Here is a 17,985-nt window from a genome sequence, read left to right on the forward strand (position 1 = left end):
TGATAGCAACTGTTTTCCATAAACCCATGTTGATTGTCATTAATTCCATAGAATCATAATTATATTACTCTCCTTTAATTCTTTATTAATCGAGTCCTGTATCAGCTGATCCATTATCTTGCCAGGATCGATGTCAGACTGACAGGCCTATAGTTTCCTGTGGCATCTCATTTACTCTCTTTAAATATTGACACAACATTAGCTTTCTTCCAGTCTTCTGGAACTTCCCTGGTGTTTCAAGTCTTATTGAAAATCAACATTAATGGTCCAGGGAGCCTCTCAGCCAGCTATTTTAAAACTCTTGGATGCAAGTTATCCAGACTTGCTGACTTCAAAATGTTCAGCTTTAGTAACTGCTCTTTAACGTCCCCTTGAAATACTAGTGAATGGAAAGAGTGTTATTACATCATCTGTTTTTTCCCCAACTACAGAACAGTTATGTTTACTGAACACTTTTGCCTTTTCTGTATTATATCCATATCATTTCCATCTAGTAATGGACCAATACCAGTGTCAGGATTCTTTTTGTTGCTAATATACTTAAAAAACTCTTTCTTATAGTCCTTAACTCTGCTGGCCATAGATTTCTCCTTGTGTGCCTTTGCTTCCTTATCAGTTTTCTACAATTCCTAGCTCCTGATATATATTCATTACTATCCACTTCCTCTGTCTGCCATTTTTATATATTATTTTTATAGCTGGCTTTACTCCCCCTCTAAACCAGATTGGTATTTTTAATATGGCCTTCTTCTTCAATTGTGGGATTTTGGCTTTTTGGGTATGTAGTAAAGTGTTTTTAAAGCAATTACCAATTATCATTCACAGTTTTCTGATTAAATTCTTCCTCCCAGCTGATTTGGCTCCTAATTGTTTTTAGTTTTGTGAAATTGGCCCTTTCAAAGCACCAAGGATATATCACTGGTCTGGATTTAACTCTGCACATTATAGTCATGATCAAGTTACCATTAATTTTTAGTTCCGTGACCGTTTTTTTGTTTATCTATCAAGATGAGGTGTAACCTAGAATTCCTGCGTGTTGGCTGCAACACTTTTTGAATTAGGAAATTGTCATTTATAATATTTAGACATTCCAAGGATGTTTTTGTACCGGCAGGTATTAGGAGTGGTGGTTTATAGCAGAAATCAACTAATACCCCATCTTTTGCTTATCTGTTAGGACATTGATCTTCTTCTGCGTTGTCAGTGACTTGGAAATGGGTAATGCCATTTTTGACATAGAGTGCCATTCCGCCTCCCCTTTTGTGCACTCAATCCTTCCTAAATAGGTTATGACCATTGATTTTTAACATTCCAGTCATGGGAATCATCCCACCAGATTTCAGTAATACCAACTAGATCAAATTTATGCTCATAAATGAGGAATCCACTTCCACTTGTTACCCAGGCTCCTATCATTGGCGTATGGGCAATTAAATAATTTCTTCTCTTCATGTTCTTTGGTTCCTTGATTTAATTTTGTTCTCAACATCTCAGTTTTGTGCTGAGTGCTCATATCCTCCCTCTTTTTATCCTCCCCTTTTTTATTAATCTAACACCCTTTTGGTGACTCTAGCCAACCTGTTCCTGAGAGGATTGGTCCTGTTTCTAGTGAAGTGGAAGCCATGCAAACTATACAGCTCCCTCTCCCTATAGAAGGTGGACCAATGTTCCACAAAGCCAAATCCTCCACCTATACCACTTTTCTAGACAGTGTTTCACATTCAGAATCTTCTGCCTCATGCCTTCCTTTGCTTGTGGGACAGGAATGATCTCAGAGAATATCGCTTGGACATTCTTCAGCACACTTCCGAGTTCCCTGCGATATCTGCGAGACATCCCGTGACTCAGTGTCATTAGTGCTCTTACGAACCATCACCAATGGATCCCTTCCTGTCAACTTCAAAGTCTATCCAATTTTAGAGCAACATCTAGTGTTATGGTTCTGGGAAGGCAATTCATTGTCATGTTGTCTGCCTGACCCTTGCAGAAAATTCTATCAATTCTTCAGAGTATTGAATCCCTAACAAGGATTGTCCAGTTTTCCCTGGACAATTGGGGAACCTTGATTTTCTTATAGGTTGGGCTAAACTGCCATCCACAGATGAGTCCTGTACATGTCTCCATTTCCTTAGACCAGCTGGATCTTGAGAGGTACTTTCCACAGTTTCCAAGTTGAGGGCCTGGCATCTATTGGAAACTTCCAGCTACGTGGAATTCTTCCCAGTCCTCTTCTCTCTGGTGGCCACATCCTGCCCATCCTTGTCTATCTTCAACCATGTAGACTGTCTCTGTGACCTCTTGCCTCTGGTAGTTACAAACTGCCAGTCTTCCTCTCTGACCTCCTCTGTCTCCAATTCCTTGGTGGGCAGCTCCTTTTTACCTGAGGTACTGATGTTTCCTGAACCTGGCTGTCAAGGAGCTCCTCAGCTTCTCTGGTCTTCGCAACGTTGCAGGAAGGTCTAGATTTTCAATTTTTGTTCTGGCTCACCTCTATTTTAAACTTGTCAGCATCACGGTAAGGATAGGCAAATAAATTTTGAGCCTGTGTTGGTGAATGTTCATGATAATTTTGTAAGGCTGATTTTCACATATAGAAAAATGCTTGTCCAACACTTTGGGATAAATACACACACAATCAGTGCAGTGACATGGTAACCTTAGATTTGCAGTGCAGTTCTTAAGGGTAGAATTTAGCCCTTACAATGTAACTCAGTGGTGGGCAACTTGCGGCCCACGGGCTGAACATGGCCCGTCAGGGTAATCCGCTGGCTGGCCGTGAGACAGTGTTTACACTGACTGTCCACAGGCACTGCCGCCTGCAGCTCCCAGCGGCCGTGGTTCACCATTCCCGGCCAATGGGAGCTGCAGGAAGCAGCAGCCAGCACGTCCCTGTGGCCCACATCGCTTCCCGCAGCTCCCATTGGCCAGAAACGATGAACTGCGGCTGCTGGGAGCTGCAGGCGGCCATGCCTGCAGACGATCAATGTAAATATTGTCTCGCGGCCCACCAGCGGTTTACCCTGACAGACCGCTTGCGGGCCACAGGTTGCCCACCACTGATGTAACTAGAGATGAGAGTTGGCAAATTAGTTCATATTTAGTATTATCACTTGGTTTATATTTATTATAATAATTTGTCTTTGATACTATAAAGACACACAAGAGGATTCTGTCCCTCCCCCAGGAAGTTTACAATCTAAATAGGCAAATAAAATAAGAACATACCTCCCCCCAAAAAATTTAGGTATAAAATTCAAAAAACTCTGAATTAAACTTTTTTTGAGGTTAAAAAAATTAATTTTTTCAATTTTCATTTTTGTGTGCTTCTGCTTTTCTCGATTTCAAGTAGGACTGGAAGCATAAATAAATAATTAAAATTATAAAGGCTATTTTCACAGCATTTCCAACCCAACTGGATGCAGGAAAAGACAGTTACCTTTTCCATAACTGGTGTTCTTCGAGATGTGTTGCTCTTGTCTATTCCACAATAGGTGTGCGTGCTTGCCACGTGTACCGGTGCCAGAAGTTTTTCCCCTAGCAGTACCCGTAGGGGAGCACCCCTAGTGACCCCTGGAGTGGCTCCTCTATGGCACGGTATAAGGGGCGCTGCGCACTCCCCCCACCCTCAGTTCCTTCTTGCTAGACAACTCCAACAGAGGGAAAGGAGGGTGGGATGTGGAATAGACATGAGCAACACAGCTCGAAGAACACCAGTTACGGAAAAAGTAACTGTCTTTTCTTCTTTGAGTGATTGCTCATGTGTATTCCACAATAGGTGATTCCAAGCTATATCTGTTAGAGGTGGGTAGGAGTTCACAAACTCTCAGGACGGAGCACAACCCTGCCAAACTCGGCGTCTTTCCTGGTCTGGCAGACGATCGCATAATGTGAAGTGAACGTTTGAACTGAAGACCATGTGGCAGCCCTGCAAATGTCCTGAATGGGGACATGGGCTAAAAAGGCAGCCAACGAGGCTTGCGCCCTAGTCGAGTGTGCCCTCACAATTGATGGCGGAGGGACTCCCGCCAGGTCGTAACACGTATGGCTGCACAAGGTGATCCAGTTGGAGAGCCTCTGAGTGGAAATTGGCCGACCCCTGATACGCTTGGCCAAGGCGATGAACAGCTGTGGAGACTTCCTGAATGGCTTAGTCTGCTCCAGGTAAAAGGCCAGAGCCCATCTCATATTTAGCATGTGGAGGCGGCGCTCCTCACTGGACGCATGGGGCTTAGGACAGAGGACCGGCAAGAAGATGTCCTGATCCATATGGTAGGCAGAGACCATCTTGTCTGGAATGAAGTATGTGGTCAGAGATGGAACTTATCCTTATGAAACACCATGTACGGGGGCTCGGAGGTCAAGGCCCTGAGTTCCGAGACCCATCTAGCTGATATGATCGCCACCAGGAAGGCTACCTTCCACGAGAGGTGTGAGCCGGAGCATGAAGCTAGTGGCTCAAAGGGGGGACCCGTGAACCAGACCAGCACCAAGTTCAGGTCCCACTGTGGGACTGAGGACCTAACATACGGGAAGAGACGATCCAATCCCTTAAGGAATCGGCCAGTCATAGCATGGGAGAATACCGTGTGTCCCTGCACCGGTGGATGGAAGGCCGATATGGCCACCAAGTGCACCTTGACGGAGGAGGGTGCCAGGCCTAGGGCTCTAAGGCGGAGGAGGTAGTCTAAAATGAGCTGGATCGGGGCATTTCCCATGGGGGAAATGCCCTGCTCAGCCACCCACCGGGAAAACCGAGACCACTTTGCCAAGTAGGCTCAACACGTGGAGGGCCGCCTGATTTCCAAGAGGACACGCTGAACCCCTTCTGAGCACATCCTTTCCTCCTGGCCTAACCATTGAGCAGCCACGCCATGAGGTGGAATGCCACTAGGCTGGGGTGGAGGAGGCAGCCCTGGTCCTGGGAGAGCAGGTCTGGGTGGGACGGCAATGGCCACGGCAGAGCAGCTGCCAGGCTCGTGATGGTCCCGTACCAATGTTGCCTGGGCCACGCCGGGGCAATCAGGCGGACCTGGGCCCTGTCCGTCTTTATCTTTTCCAGGACCTTGCCAATCAGCGGATCAGGGGGAAGGCACAGAGAAGCTGACCTGACCAGGATAGAAGGAAGGCATCAGAGATAGCACCCACTCCCAGCCCCCACCTGGAGCAGAACTAGGGACACCGGCGGTTCTGCCAAGTTGCGAACAGGTCCACCTGGGGAGTTCCCCACTCTTGGAAAAGTCTGAGCACCACCTCTGGGTGTAGAGACCACTCATGCTGAGAGGAGAAGTCTTGGCTCAGGCGATCCGCCCGCGAGTTCCGGGCACCCGGTAGGTGGTAGGCCTGTAGGCAAATGACGTGGGCTATACAGAAGTCCCACAGCCTGAGGGCTTCCTGGCAGAGGGCAGAGGAGCAGGCCCCGCCTGGCCTGTTGATGTAAAACATCGAGGCCATGTTGTCCATGAGAACCCTGACCACTTTGCCCTCCAGGTGCGGGCAGAAGGCCACACATGCCAGCCGGACTGCCTTGAGTTCCTTGACATTTATATGCAGGGCAAGGTCCTGCGCAGACCAGAGACGTTGGGTCTGAACGTTCCCCACATGGGCTCCCCACCCCAGGTCCAACGCATTGGACACCAGCTCCACCGACGGGGGCCTGCCCCTGAATGGGACCCTGTGGAGCATGTTCCCCAGGGAGGACCACCATTGTAGGGAGGTGATCACCAGCTCAGGCACAATGAGGACCTTGTCCATCCTGTCCCTGGCCTGGGAGAACACCGAGACCAACTACAGCTGGAGGGGCCTCATCCTGAGTCTGGTGTGGGGAACCACATATGTGCATGCCGACATGTGACCCAGGAGCTGGAGACATGCTCTGGCTGTCATCATGGGGAACCTTATGACTGTGTCGATGAACCCTTTCAGGATCTCGAACCTGTCCGGTGGGAGGGAGGCCCTGGCCGATGTTGCGTCCAGGACTGCCCTGATAAACTCTATGCACTGTACCGGAACTAACGTGGACTTGGCTTCGTTCACCAACAGGCCCAGGGTGGCACACGCGGACAGGAGGAGCACCACGTGATCCCGCACCTGCAACCGGGAGCTGCCTTTGATCAGCCAGTTGTCCAGATAGGGGAAGATCTGGATGCCACGACATCTGAGGTAGGCCGCCACCACAGACATGCACTTTGTGAATACCGTCGGAGCAGTGGGCAGGCCAAATGGGAGGACCATAAATTGGTAGTGCTCCTGCCCAACTGTGAAACGGAGGAAGCGCCTGTGCCCCTTGAATATAAGTACGTGTCCTCCAGATCGAGGGCGGCGTACCAGTCCCCGGGATCCAGGGAGGGGATGATGGAGGCCAGAGAGACAATGTGAAACTTGAGTTTTACCATGTACTGGTTCAGACCTCGCAGGTCCAGGGTGGGCCTGAGCCCGCCTTTGGCCTTCGGGATAAGGAAATAGCGGGAGTAGTCCCCCTTGTGTTTGAACTCCGCTGGCACCTCTTCCACCACTCCTAGGCCAAGGATCCACCCCACCTCCTGCTCAAGCAGGGCCTCATGAGAGGGGTCCCCCAGGAGGGATGGGGCAGAGGGTGGTTGGGCGGAGTAGAGGTAAACTGGAGGGTGTAGCCCCAGGAGACGGTGTTGAGGAGCCAACGGTCCGAAGTCAGCCACAACCACTCTGGGAGAAAAGCACACAACCGGTTGGAGAAGGGAAGCTTTATTGAGGGTGGATCCCTGGTGTGAACTGGTAGGTTGCTTCCGGGCATCCCGTCAAAACTGACGTTTCTCCGCCTGTTTACCCTTGGAGGACCCAGGCTGGGGGGCAGACCGGGACAGCCTCTGCGGAGGTTTCTTATAGTTCTGTGACTTTTTATAAGGGGGCTCATATTAAGAGTGGGTGGCCTGGGTGTGAGCCTGCTGAGGCTTAAACTTGGTCCTGGCCGGAGCTGGGACATAGAGAATCAGAGAATATCAGGGTTGGAAGGGACCTCAGGAGATCATCTAGTCCAATCTCCTGCTCAAAGCAGGACCAATGCCCAACTAAATCATTCCAGCCAGGGCTTTGTCAAGCCTGACCTTAAAAACCTCAAAGGAAGGAGATTCAACCACTTCCCAAGGTAACGCATTCCAGTGCTTCACCACCCTCCTAGTGAAAAAGTGTCTTAAGAGTAGTGCAGGAATCTTTCGGGCTGTGCAATTTCATGTCCGTCTGTTCCACAAACAGGGCCTTGCCATCAAACAGGAGGCCCTGCGAGGAGTTGTGTGCCTCACTGGACAGCCCAGACAGCAGGAGCCATGACACCCTCCTCATGGACACCACGGAGGCCATAGACCTTGCAGCCGTATTCGCAGCATCCGACGCTGACTGCAGGGTTGCCCTGGCAGCCTCTGTACCCTCCTCCACCAGAGTTTTGAACTACTTCTTGTCACGCTCCTGGAGGGAGTCCTCGAATTTGGATAGAGAGTCCCACAAATTGAACTCATACCGACCCAGGAGAGCCTAATGGTTCACCACCCTTAACTGGAAATTCGAGGACAAATAAACCTTCCTCCCAAATAAGTCCAGCCTCTTTAAGTCTTTATTTTTCGGAGTAGGGGCTGGTTGGTCCTGCCTTTCCCTGTGGTTGACCGACTTGACCACCAGGGAGTTGGGGGCAGGGTGGGTGTACAGGTATTCATGCCCCTTGGCGGGCACAAAGTACTTCCATTCTGCCCTCTTAGAGATGGGGGGCAAGGAATCTGGGGTTTGCCACAAGGCATTTGAAATTTTTGCCACCCCTTCATGGAGTGGGAGGGCCACCCGGCCCGGTATTGAGGCCGATAGGACATTGAAGAGGGAGTCCAAGCCTGAAGGTTGAGGCTTGATGCCACCCTTTTCAATAGTTCCTGGTGGGCTTTAGAGTCCTCCTACGGAACAGAGGGAGGAGGGGCCATAATCACCTCATCAGGGGAGAATGAGGATGAGGATACGGGTGCAGGACTCTGCGTACCCACCAGTACCAGAGGTCCCACCACTTGGTCGCCCTCCGGGCGCGGAACCGAAGATGCATGCCCCACCAATTCCTTTCTGGGAGGTTGAGAAAGGGAGGCCAACGGTCTTTACGAGGCACCAGCCACCGAGCGAGCCCCCACCGGGGGCTGTGTCGGGGGCCACGGGGCCCATTTGTACCACGGTGACGGCCAAGAAGCACGGTGCCACTGCACCTGCTGTGGCTCTGGCGGAGCAGGCTGTTCAGCCTGACTAGCCTGTCCCATCGACTGATGACTAAGAAGGGAGGCCGGGCTGGCGTACAACTTGCCGCTGTCCCTGGACCGGGAGGAGCGGTGGCGTTGGGAACGGTGCCAACCACGAGACCATGATCCCAACGTGGAGGAACGGTACCGCCGGTAGCTGCTGCTCTGCAATCGGCTCCAGCGGACGGATCTGCAATGGCGAGGTGCTGGCGATCGACGCCCAGGACTGCAGGAGCGATGCTGCGGCGGGGTTCTGGAACAAGATGACGAGCAGGAACGGCATCGACACCCATATCGTGACGAGCTACAGTAGCCTCCCGGAGACGAGGACCTGCGGTGCCATCTGTCTCGGTCTCAACGGGGCCTGCTCCCCTCGCGAGGTCTATGGTCCCTCGAGGCGGAGCAGTGCCTGGAACCCCTGTCAGTCAGAACCCAGCCAGAAAACCTGGTGGGGGTTGACGGTGACTGGTATGGACTACGCATGGGATGGTCGCTGAGTGGCAAACGGCGTTGGGTACTGACCAGGAGGCGACTGCGGAGATCCAAGTGGTGGCTTGCCTCTGGACCGGGGAACCAACGTTGGCAGTGGCCCTAGTATTGGCAGAGACATAATGTCCTGGGCCGCTTGCAGGGCCTCTGGAGTGGAGGGCACCCAGACATCCGGGGAAGCCTGCGCCAAATGCGCCGGGCTACTCCGCTCAACCTGAGTCAGAGGCCTGGAGGCTGACGGGGACCGAGAACTGCCCAACATGGGTCTAGTCTCTCCCCCAGTCTTGCTCTGGTGCCTCGGCAGAGAAGACCTCTTCTTAGCCTTCTTTGCATGCCCCGCGGACAGGGAGTGGTGCCGACTGGTAGAAGGCACCAAAGGGTCGCCGCGTACCAACACCACGGTATCCGGTGCTGACTCAGAGCGACATGCCAGGGTCGGGGTCAGCGTTGACTCCATCAAAATGGCTCGGAGCCAAATGTCCCTTTCTTTTTTGGTCCGAGGCTTGAAAGATCTGTAAATCTTGCAGCAATCGCTGAGATGGGTTTCCCCTAGACAGTGTAAACAGTCTGCGTGCGGGTCACTCACTGGCATCGGCCACCTGCAGGTGTCACACGACTTAAAGCCCGGGGCATGCCCTGACTCGGGCACACTAAACTAAACTAACAGTAATCTAAACTAGTAACTATGAACGAACAAGAGTTCAAGAGGAAAGCTGCAGACAAGCTGGAGCAGAGCAGTTCTGATGCACCTTCACTGGTGGCAAGAAGGAACTGAGGGAGTGGGGGAGCGCGCAGCGCCGCTTATATCTTGCCGTAGAGGCGCCACTCCAGGGGTCGCTGGGGCGCTCCCCTACAGGTACTGCTAGGGGAAAAACTTCCAGCACCGGTGCACGTGGCGAGCATGCACATGTATTGTGGAATACACAAGAGCAATCACTCGAAGAAGAAGTACTGATATATGAGAAATCTTGTTAAAGAGACTGTTACAAGATTTTAAGCCTAGTCATTAAAACTCAGGTGGTTCAAATAGCTTGTAAATAAGCATTTATACATAAATAAACTAATGGAAGTTCTCCAATTGCTTCTTGATAAGTTCTGATTTGTAATTTTAGCAACAGGGCTTATTGTGAGCTACAATCATGCCATATCAAATTGCTATCTCAGAAGATCTCACAAAATAAGGGTCTGATCGTAGGACGTGCTGAATACTCTCACCTCCCACAAAGACCATGTCTGTACTACCATTTATGTTGGCAAAACGTATGTAGCTCAGAGGTGTAAAAAAACACACCCTGAGCAACGTAAGTTTCCCTGGCATAAGTGGTAGTGTGCACAGTGCTCTGTCGGTGGAAGAGCTTCTCCCACCGACATAGATACCACCACTCGTTGAGGTGGTTTTATTATATCAACAGGAGAGCTCTCTCCCATTGGCATAAAGCGGCTACACAAGTGATCTTACAGCAGCGCAGCTGCATTGGTACAACTATGCCGCTGTAAGGTTGCTAGTGTAGATATGGCCTTCGTTCAATATGAGATGGAGAGCATTTAGCCCTTGAGCATCAGGCTTAATCTTGCCAGAGTCTGATCCGTACTTTGATACACAACCTCCAAGAAGTGATGCTGGTGATTGACTGGGCCAGTGCTCTTTCTTCTGAAAGAATTTTGATGCTGTGAGGCACTGTTCAATTGGAGGTGTTGTTTACTGGATGAGGCACTGAAAGTCTAAGTGCTAGCGACGTTGTGGTAGTCAAAAATCCCATAGTGCTTTTCCCAAAACTAAAGATATTTACCCTGGCATCCTGGAAATTTCCAGTTTGGGTAATTATATTCTGCATACCTTCATTCTCTCTGCAGTCTGAGTTTGATAAAATTATTCTGCTTCATGTCATGTCCTAAACTGCTGTCCAAAGTTGCAATATGCTGTTAAGCAGATGCTATTTTCCATCTTAGTGGTGGCTGCATTTCAGTGGAGTGCGAAGTAACTGTTTTGACAGGCAAGCAAAATATTATTAGTGTTTTTCATTGTCATTAATGTTAAATACAGAAGATTAGATTTTGTGCTTGCACTGACAATTTTGCAAACTTCAGTATTTACAGTGCTAATAAATATTGTTATTAGCCAAGGCTAAAACACCATGCCAAAAGAGGTAGTCACCTGACTTTTCCAAAAATTATTGCTTTAATGTTGCTCTTAATTATTTTGTTACATAATCTGCATGTGTCTAGTGTTTGTGGTATTTTCCATAGACAATGCTTTTCACATGCTGTTTTCCATTTTCGGTAGTTATAAAGTTTGTGACACCTTATCTTTAAAACTTTAGTTTATTATTTGTACATAACAAAAAAAATTAAAACTTGCAAGCCATATAATAACTAGCAAAATGAAGTCATACTTTGACTTGAAATATTAAATTAATACTTAATTCTTTGTATCCTCCAAATGACTTTGAAACAGGCCATCCCATTGTTCCTGTTTATTACAATCCTTCTGGAAAAGGAAAACCAAAATTTGTTATTTTATCTGAGCTACATAGGTCTCCACATAACAGAGAAGAACCTCTGCAAAGACCCCAGGAAGGAAGTAATGTTAATGTTAGCAAAAAAATCAGGTATGTTCCCCTAAAAGTTCCTGGGTCCAATGCTGCTGTGTACACTTGTATGGCTCTCACTGAAGTAGTTGGAACTAAGTGTATCTCAGGGCAGAATTTAGCCTAGCTCAGTTTGAATCCTTTTATATCAGGTCAGATTCATATGGTCTCTCTCTCTTTTTTTTTTAAAAAAAAAAAAAAAAAAAAGGATGATGGATTGTAACTACTGGCTGTAAACCCCAGTAAAAATTCAAAGCAGAAATGAGTAATGGTGAGTGAAATGTCAGACATATTTAACTGTAGGATGTTACCTCCACAAAGGTATTACAGTACAGAGTTGAACTCTTTGGAACATGTGTGCTGCTAACTATACAGATAAATATTGATACAGTGCTGCACAATTACCTGGAGAGGGAGAAACAGTCATTTTGCTTCATCACTGTAGGTTATTTCTTTTAACTAACATATTTCAGTATGTTATGCTACCATATATGTTCATGCTGCAAAAATACCAAACTAGACCCTTGGAGTAATCAAAAAAGAAGATCTTGCCTATCTGTTTCTCATAGATTTTTTTTTTAAATGGTAAAATAAGTGACTTTATTTCATAGGGCCTAGTCCTACAACCTTTATTCACACATCCATTCCTTATTCATGTGAGCAGTCCTGCTGATTTCAGTGGAATTGCTTGCAGGAATAATGCTTGCTCACATGAATAAGCTTTTTCAGGTTGGGGGTCATAGTTTGTATTTCAGTACTGATGCTTTTTACTTTTTTAAATTATACAGAAATGTATTTTGTATCCAATATCATGATGTCTAGGCACTCTACAAACATTTAAAAACAAAAGTGTAAATATTTAATCCACAATAATTTCTGAAATAAGACATTCTACCAGTAGTCACCCCCATCTGGCAAAAAGCAGTTCCCCATTTATGCAATATTGTAGTTGAAAATTACAAGCAACAAAGGTAGTATTGGGTAACACATTCACTAAATATAGTGCTTCAATTCCAGATTTAAAACCAATAAAGATTTAACTAACACCACTTTGGAAATTTGATTTCACAGCATTTAATATTTTCCCATTCGTTATCATCTGCAACTTCCCATTCCATCAATCATTTTTCTATTGATTGGATATCCCCACTAAAAATAGGCTTTCATATTTAAATGTGTTGAGGTTAAGCAGGGATTAAAGGGATATTACATGTCACATAGTTTTAATTTTTGCTCTTCATGGGACAATAGATATGTTCTGGTTTGGCAGGAAAATGAAATTGACACACAACTGTTAAATGATTTCTTTTCCCCCCGTGAAAACACAACAGTGCATAAGTTTAAAAACAAGAAACCCATGAACAGCACACTTACAGCCTCACAAAACAAATCTATATAAAGATGATTCTCCAAGGGTAGCTTTGAGTTGCCAGATTTAGAGAGGCACCTCCTAGTATCACTGCTACCGGCTACTTACGTACATAGATGCTTGTTCTTTCAAATTGTACCATAAAGTGTGCTTATCCACACACTCTGAATTCCATTGTCCATGGGCTTCTCTTTATTAGCAACACCTCTGTTAGAGACAGACCTTGGATAAAACATAAATAGAATCTTTCATTCATTTATCTGTCCTCTTATTAGTCACATAAAAGGGTGGAACAAGCAGATCCTCTGGGGAAGAAAGAATCTCAGTTGTACTTATTCAGTGGTAACAGCTTTCTCTGCTTACCTTTAACCAATGCCTGCACCAGCTCTTCTCCAGAGAGATCCCTGCTGCAAGTAAACAGGAGTCTAGAAAATTATTTGGGCTTTTTAATATAAAAGGACTGCTGTTTACTTTAATAACCTTTTATCAGCAACAGGGATAGCGGATATTTTTGCAAACATCACAGTTTCTTCTTAAACCCAGGTAAAGAAACAGAAATTGTATATAAAACAGAATTATTTTTCATGGGCCTCTGCATTCCCACTCTTGGGTTTTGGTGCCTCTGATGTTGAGCTGCGGAATTGCACGTCCGTGAGCAGTGCAAAGGCACTCTCTCGCTAGGATGATGTAATCAGCTCTATCTATAAGGGAGTTCAGCTGTCACCACCAAGAACTAATGGAATTATCTATTGTGTCTGTGAGCTAGTTATAGCCTGCTTGTTTTCTGGTTTCTTCATAGATTCATAGATATTTAGGTCAGAAGGGACCATTATGATCATCTAGTCTGACCTCCTGCACAACGCAGGCCACAGAATTTCACCCACCACTCCTGCAAAAAACCTCACACTTATATCTGTGCTATTGAAGTCCTCAAATCGTAGTTTAAAGACTTCAAGGAGCAGAGAATCCTCCAGCAAGTGACCCGTGCCCCATGCTACAGAGGAAGGCGAAAAACCTCCAGGGCCTCTTCCAATCTGCCCTGGAGGAAAACTGCTTCCCGACCCCAAATATGGCGATCAGCTAAACCCTGAGCATATGGGCAAGATTCATCAGCCAGATACTACAGAAAATTCTTTCCTGGGTAACTCGGATCCCACCCCATCTAATATCCCATCACAGGCCATTGGGCCTATTTACCATGAATATTTAATTACCAAAACCATGTTATCCCATCATACCATCTCCTCCATAAACTTATCGAGTTTAATCTTAAAGCCAGATAGATATTTTGCCCCCACTGCTTCTCCAAAACTTCACTCCTCTGATGATTAGAAACCTTCGTCTAATTTCTAGTCTAAATTTCCTGGTAGCCAGTTTATATCCATTTGTTCTTGTGTCCACATTGGTACTGAGCTTAAATAATTCCTCTCCCTCTCCAGTATTTATCCCTCTGATATATTTATAGAGAGCAATCATATCTCCCCTCATCCTTCTTTTAGTTAGGCTAAACAAGCCAAGCTCCTTGAGTCTCCTTTCATAAGACAAGTTTTCCATTCCTCGGATCATCCTAGTAGCCCTTCTCTGTACCTGTTCCAGTTTGAATTCATCCTTCTTAAACCTGGGAGACCAGAACTGCACGCAGTATTCCAGGTGAGGTCTCACCAGTGCCTTGTATAACGGTACTAAAACCTCCTTATCCCTACTGGAAATACCTCTCCTGATGCATCCCAAGACCGCATTAGCTTTTTTCACGGCCATATCACATTGGCAGCTCATAGTCATCCTATGATCAACCAATACTCTAACGTCCTTTTCCTCCTCCGTTACTTCTAATTGACGTGTCCCTAGCTTATAACTAAAATTCTTGTTATTAATCCCTAAATGCATGATCTTACACTTCTCACTATTAAATTTCATCCTATTACTATTACTCCAGTTTACAAGGTCATCCAGATCCTCCTGTATGATATCTCGGTCTCTCTCTAAATTGGCAATACCTCCCAGCTTTGTATCATCCGCAGACTTTATTAGCACACTCCCACTTTTTGTGCCAAGGTCAGTAATAAAAAGATTAAATAAGATTGGTCCCAAAACCGATCCTTGAAGAACTCCACTGGTAACCTCCCTCCAGCCTGACAGTTCACCTTTCAGTAGTACCCGTTGTAGTCTCCCCTTTAACCAATTCCTTATCCACCTTTCAATTTTCCTATTGATCTCCATCTTATCCAATTTAACTAATAATTCCCCATGTGGCACGGTATCAAACGCCTTACTAAAATCTAGGTAAATTAGATCCACTGCGTTTCCTTTGTCTAAAAAATCTGTTACTTTCTCAAAGAAGGAGATCAGGTTGGTTTGGCACGATCTACCTTTTGTAAAACCATGTTGTATTTTGTCCCATTTACCATTGACTTCAATGTCCTTAACTACCTTCTCCTTCAAATTTTTTTCCAAGACCTTGCATACTACAGATGTCAATCTAATAGGCCTATAATTACCCGGATCACTTTTTTTCCCTTTCTTAAAAATAGGAACTATGTTAGCAATTCTCCAGTCATATGGTACAACCCCTGAGTTTACAGATTCATTAAAAATTCTTGCTAATGGGCTTGCAATTTCATGTGCCAATTCCTTTAATATTCTTGGATGAAGAGTATCTGGGCCCCAGATTTAGTCCCATTAAGCTGTTTGAGTTTCGCTTCTACCTCAAATATGGTAATGTCTACCTCCATATCCTCATTCCCATTTGTCATGCTACCATTATCCCTAAGATCCTCTTTAGTCTTAGTAAAGACTGAGGCAAAGTATTTGTTTAGATATTGGGCCATGCCTAGATTATCCTTGACCTCCACTCCATCCTCAGTGTTTAGTGGTCCTACTTCGTCTTTCTTTGTTTTCTTCTTATTTATATGACTATAGAACCTTTTACTATTGGTTTTAATTCCCTTTGCAAGGTCCAACTCTATTTGACTTTTAGCCTGTCTCACTTTATCCCTACATGTTCTGACCTCAATAAGGTAGCTTTCCTTGCTGATCCCTCCCTTCTTTCACTCCCTGTATGCTTTCTGCTTTTTCTTAATCACCTCTCTGAGATGCTTGCTCATCCAGCTTGGTCTATAACTCCTGCCTATGAATTTTTTCCCCTTTCTTGGGATGCAAGCTTCCGATAGCTTCTGCAGCTTTGATTTAAAATAATCCCAGGCCTCCTCTGCTTTAGATCCGTAAGTTCTTCAGTCCAATCCACTTCCCTAACTAATTTCCTTAATTTTTGAAAGTCAGCCCTTTTGAAATCAAAAACCCTAGTTGCAGATTTATTTTTGTTAATCCTTCCATTCAGTTTGAACTGAATTAGCTCATGATCACTTGAGCCAAGACTATCCCCTACAACCATTTCTTCTATGAGGTCCTCACTACTCACCAAAACCAAATCTAAAATGGCATCCCCTCTAGTTGGTTCAGCAACTACTTGCTGAAGGAATCCATCAGCAATCGCATCTAGGAAAATCTGAGCCCTATTATTATTACTAGCACTCGTCCTCCAGTCTATATCTGGGAAGTTAAAGTCTCCCATGATCAAGCTGTTTCCATTAGTATTTACTTTATTAAAAACATTAAAAAGGGCTCTATCCATATCCAAATTAGATCCCGGCGGTCTATAGCACACCCCAAGCACTATCCCAGGGGAGGCTCTAATAGTTTTCTTCCCCAATGTAATTTTTGCCCAGACGGACTCAGTCATATCCATTTCATTGCTTCTTATTTCTTTACATTCTATCTCATCATTGATATACAATGCTACTCCACCACCTTTACCTTTATTTTGGTCTTTCCTAAACAGCACATACCCATCAATACCTGTAGTCCAGTCATGACTACTATTCCACCATGTTTCTGTTATCCCTATAATATCTGGTTTCACTTCCTGCACCAGTAGCTCTAGTTCCTCCATTTTGTTACCTAGGCTCCTCGCATTAGTGTACAAACATCTTAATTTTTGCTGTTTGGCCTCACTCACATTCTGTACCCTATTAGGCATGGTCATTCTACAGCCAGTATAACCTACTAGACTGGTATCTACACTGCCCTTCCTCCTATCCACGGCTGTATCCTTTCTTACTTCGTTTTCTTTCCTCTCAATGCTAAAATCCGGCGTGGAGATTACCTGGACATCTCCCAACCATCTCCCCCAAATTCCTAGTTTAAAGTTCTCTTAATCAGTTGTGCCAGCCTCCATCCTAGAAGTCTATTTCCCTCCCTACTCAGGTGAAGTCCATCCCGAGAGAACAGTCCTCTGTCCATGAATGCCTCCCAGTGGCCATACATCCCAAAGCCCTCCTTATAGCACCACTGCCTAAGCCATCTGTTGATAGTCATAATCTTGTCACACCTTTGTTGCCCTTCTCTAGGAACAGGCAGAATCCCACTAAAGATCACCTGAGCCTCGATTTCCTTAAGCGTCTTCCCCAGCCTAGCATAGTCTCCCTTAATACTTTCCAGCGAGAATCTAGCCGTATCATTTGTTCCCACATGAAGGATAATTAGGGGATTCTTTCCTGCTCCCTTTAGGATCCTTTTCAACCTTAGATCTACATCCCATATCTTAGCACCTGAAAGACAGCACACCCTCCTATTCTCTGGATCAGCTCTGGTTACAGGCCTATCTATTCTTCTCACTAAGAGTCCCCAATCACATAGACCTGCCTTTTCCTAGTGACGGTGCTATTCTCCAGTCTATCCCCTGTTCCCTCTGGCTGCAAGTTCTTTCCATTCCTATTCTCCCTTGTAATCCTCTTTAACCCATCCTGTATCCTCCTGGGGCTCATATTTGGTGTAATCTCCATTAACTCTTCCCCTTTTCCTATAGGACTAGCCGCTCTTCTCTTCTTCCTTGCCCTTCCACCTTCAGTGACTACCTGCTGAGCCCCTTCTTCATTTTCCAACTCTGCAAACCTATTCTTGAGCTCTATTTCTCCTTCACTAGCCCGTCTTTTCCTCTGCCTGGTTCTTTTAGTCACATGCTTCCACTGACCACTTTCCTCACCCCCAGTCTCCCCTCAGAATTCCCCAGCCCTGATTCCACCTGCAAGTCTGAGCTTTTCCCTTCAGATACCTCCATAATCTGCTCAAACCCCTTCCTAAACTCTACCAGACTTTCCACCTGCATCTCCAAACCTCGGATCTTTTCCTCCATCAGCTCTATCAGACGGCATTTCATACAGACAAAACTCTTACCAGGTCTCCCCTCCAGGAGCATGTACATACCACAGCTTCCACGTCCAGTCATCCTCATTGTGTCTTCCGC

General features: G+C 46.0%; 1 protein-coding gene across 4 annotated transcripts in view; it reads left to right on the plus strand.

The window, feature by feature from the left end:
- PPP1R42 (protein phosphatase 1 regulatory subunit 42) overlaps positions 1-17,985 on the plus strand; it is an 82,572-nt gene that overhangs the window by 31,402 nt on the left and 33,185 nt on the right. Inside the window, exons 8-10 of one of the 4 annotated variants that reach the window (XR_012638021.1) lie at positions 5,060-5,327; positions 6,040-6,159; positions 7,228-7,528. The exons of 2 other annotated variants lie outside the window; for them this stretch is intronic. Coding sequence is in view for 1 of the 2 variants with exons in the window: in XM_074944278.1 (XP_074800379.1) it covers positions 11,182-11,335 (154 nt within the window). In the remaining variant the exon portion in view is untranslated. Of the gene's footprint in view, positions 1-5,059; positions 5,328-6,039; positions 6,160-7,227; positions 7,529-11,181; positions 11,336-17,985 lie in introns of those variants that run through there. One more of the 4 variants, XM_074944278.1, reaches the window with a different exon arrangement.

The sequence above is a fragment of the Natator depressus genome, chromosome 2, assembly GCF_965152275.1.
Source record: "Natator depressus isolate rNatDep1 chromosome 2, rNatDep2.hap1, whole genome shotgun sequence".
NCBI classification, from domain to species: Eukaryota; Metazoa; Chordata; order Testudines; family Cheloniidae; genus Natator; species Natator depressus.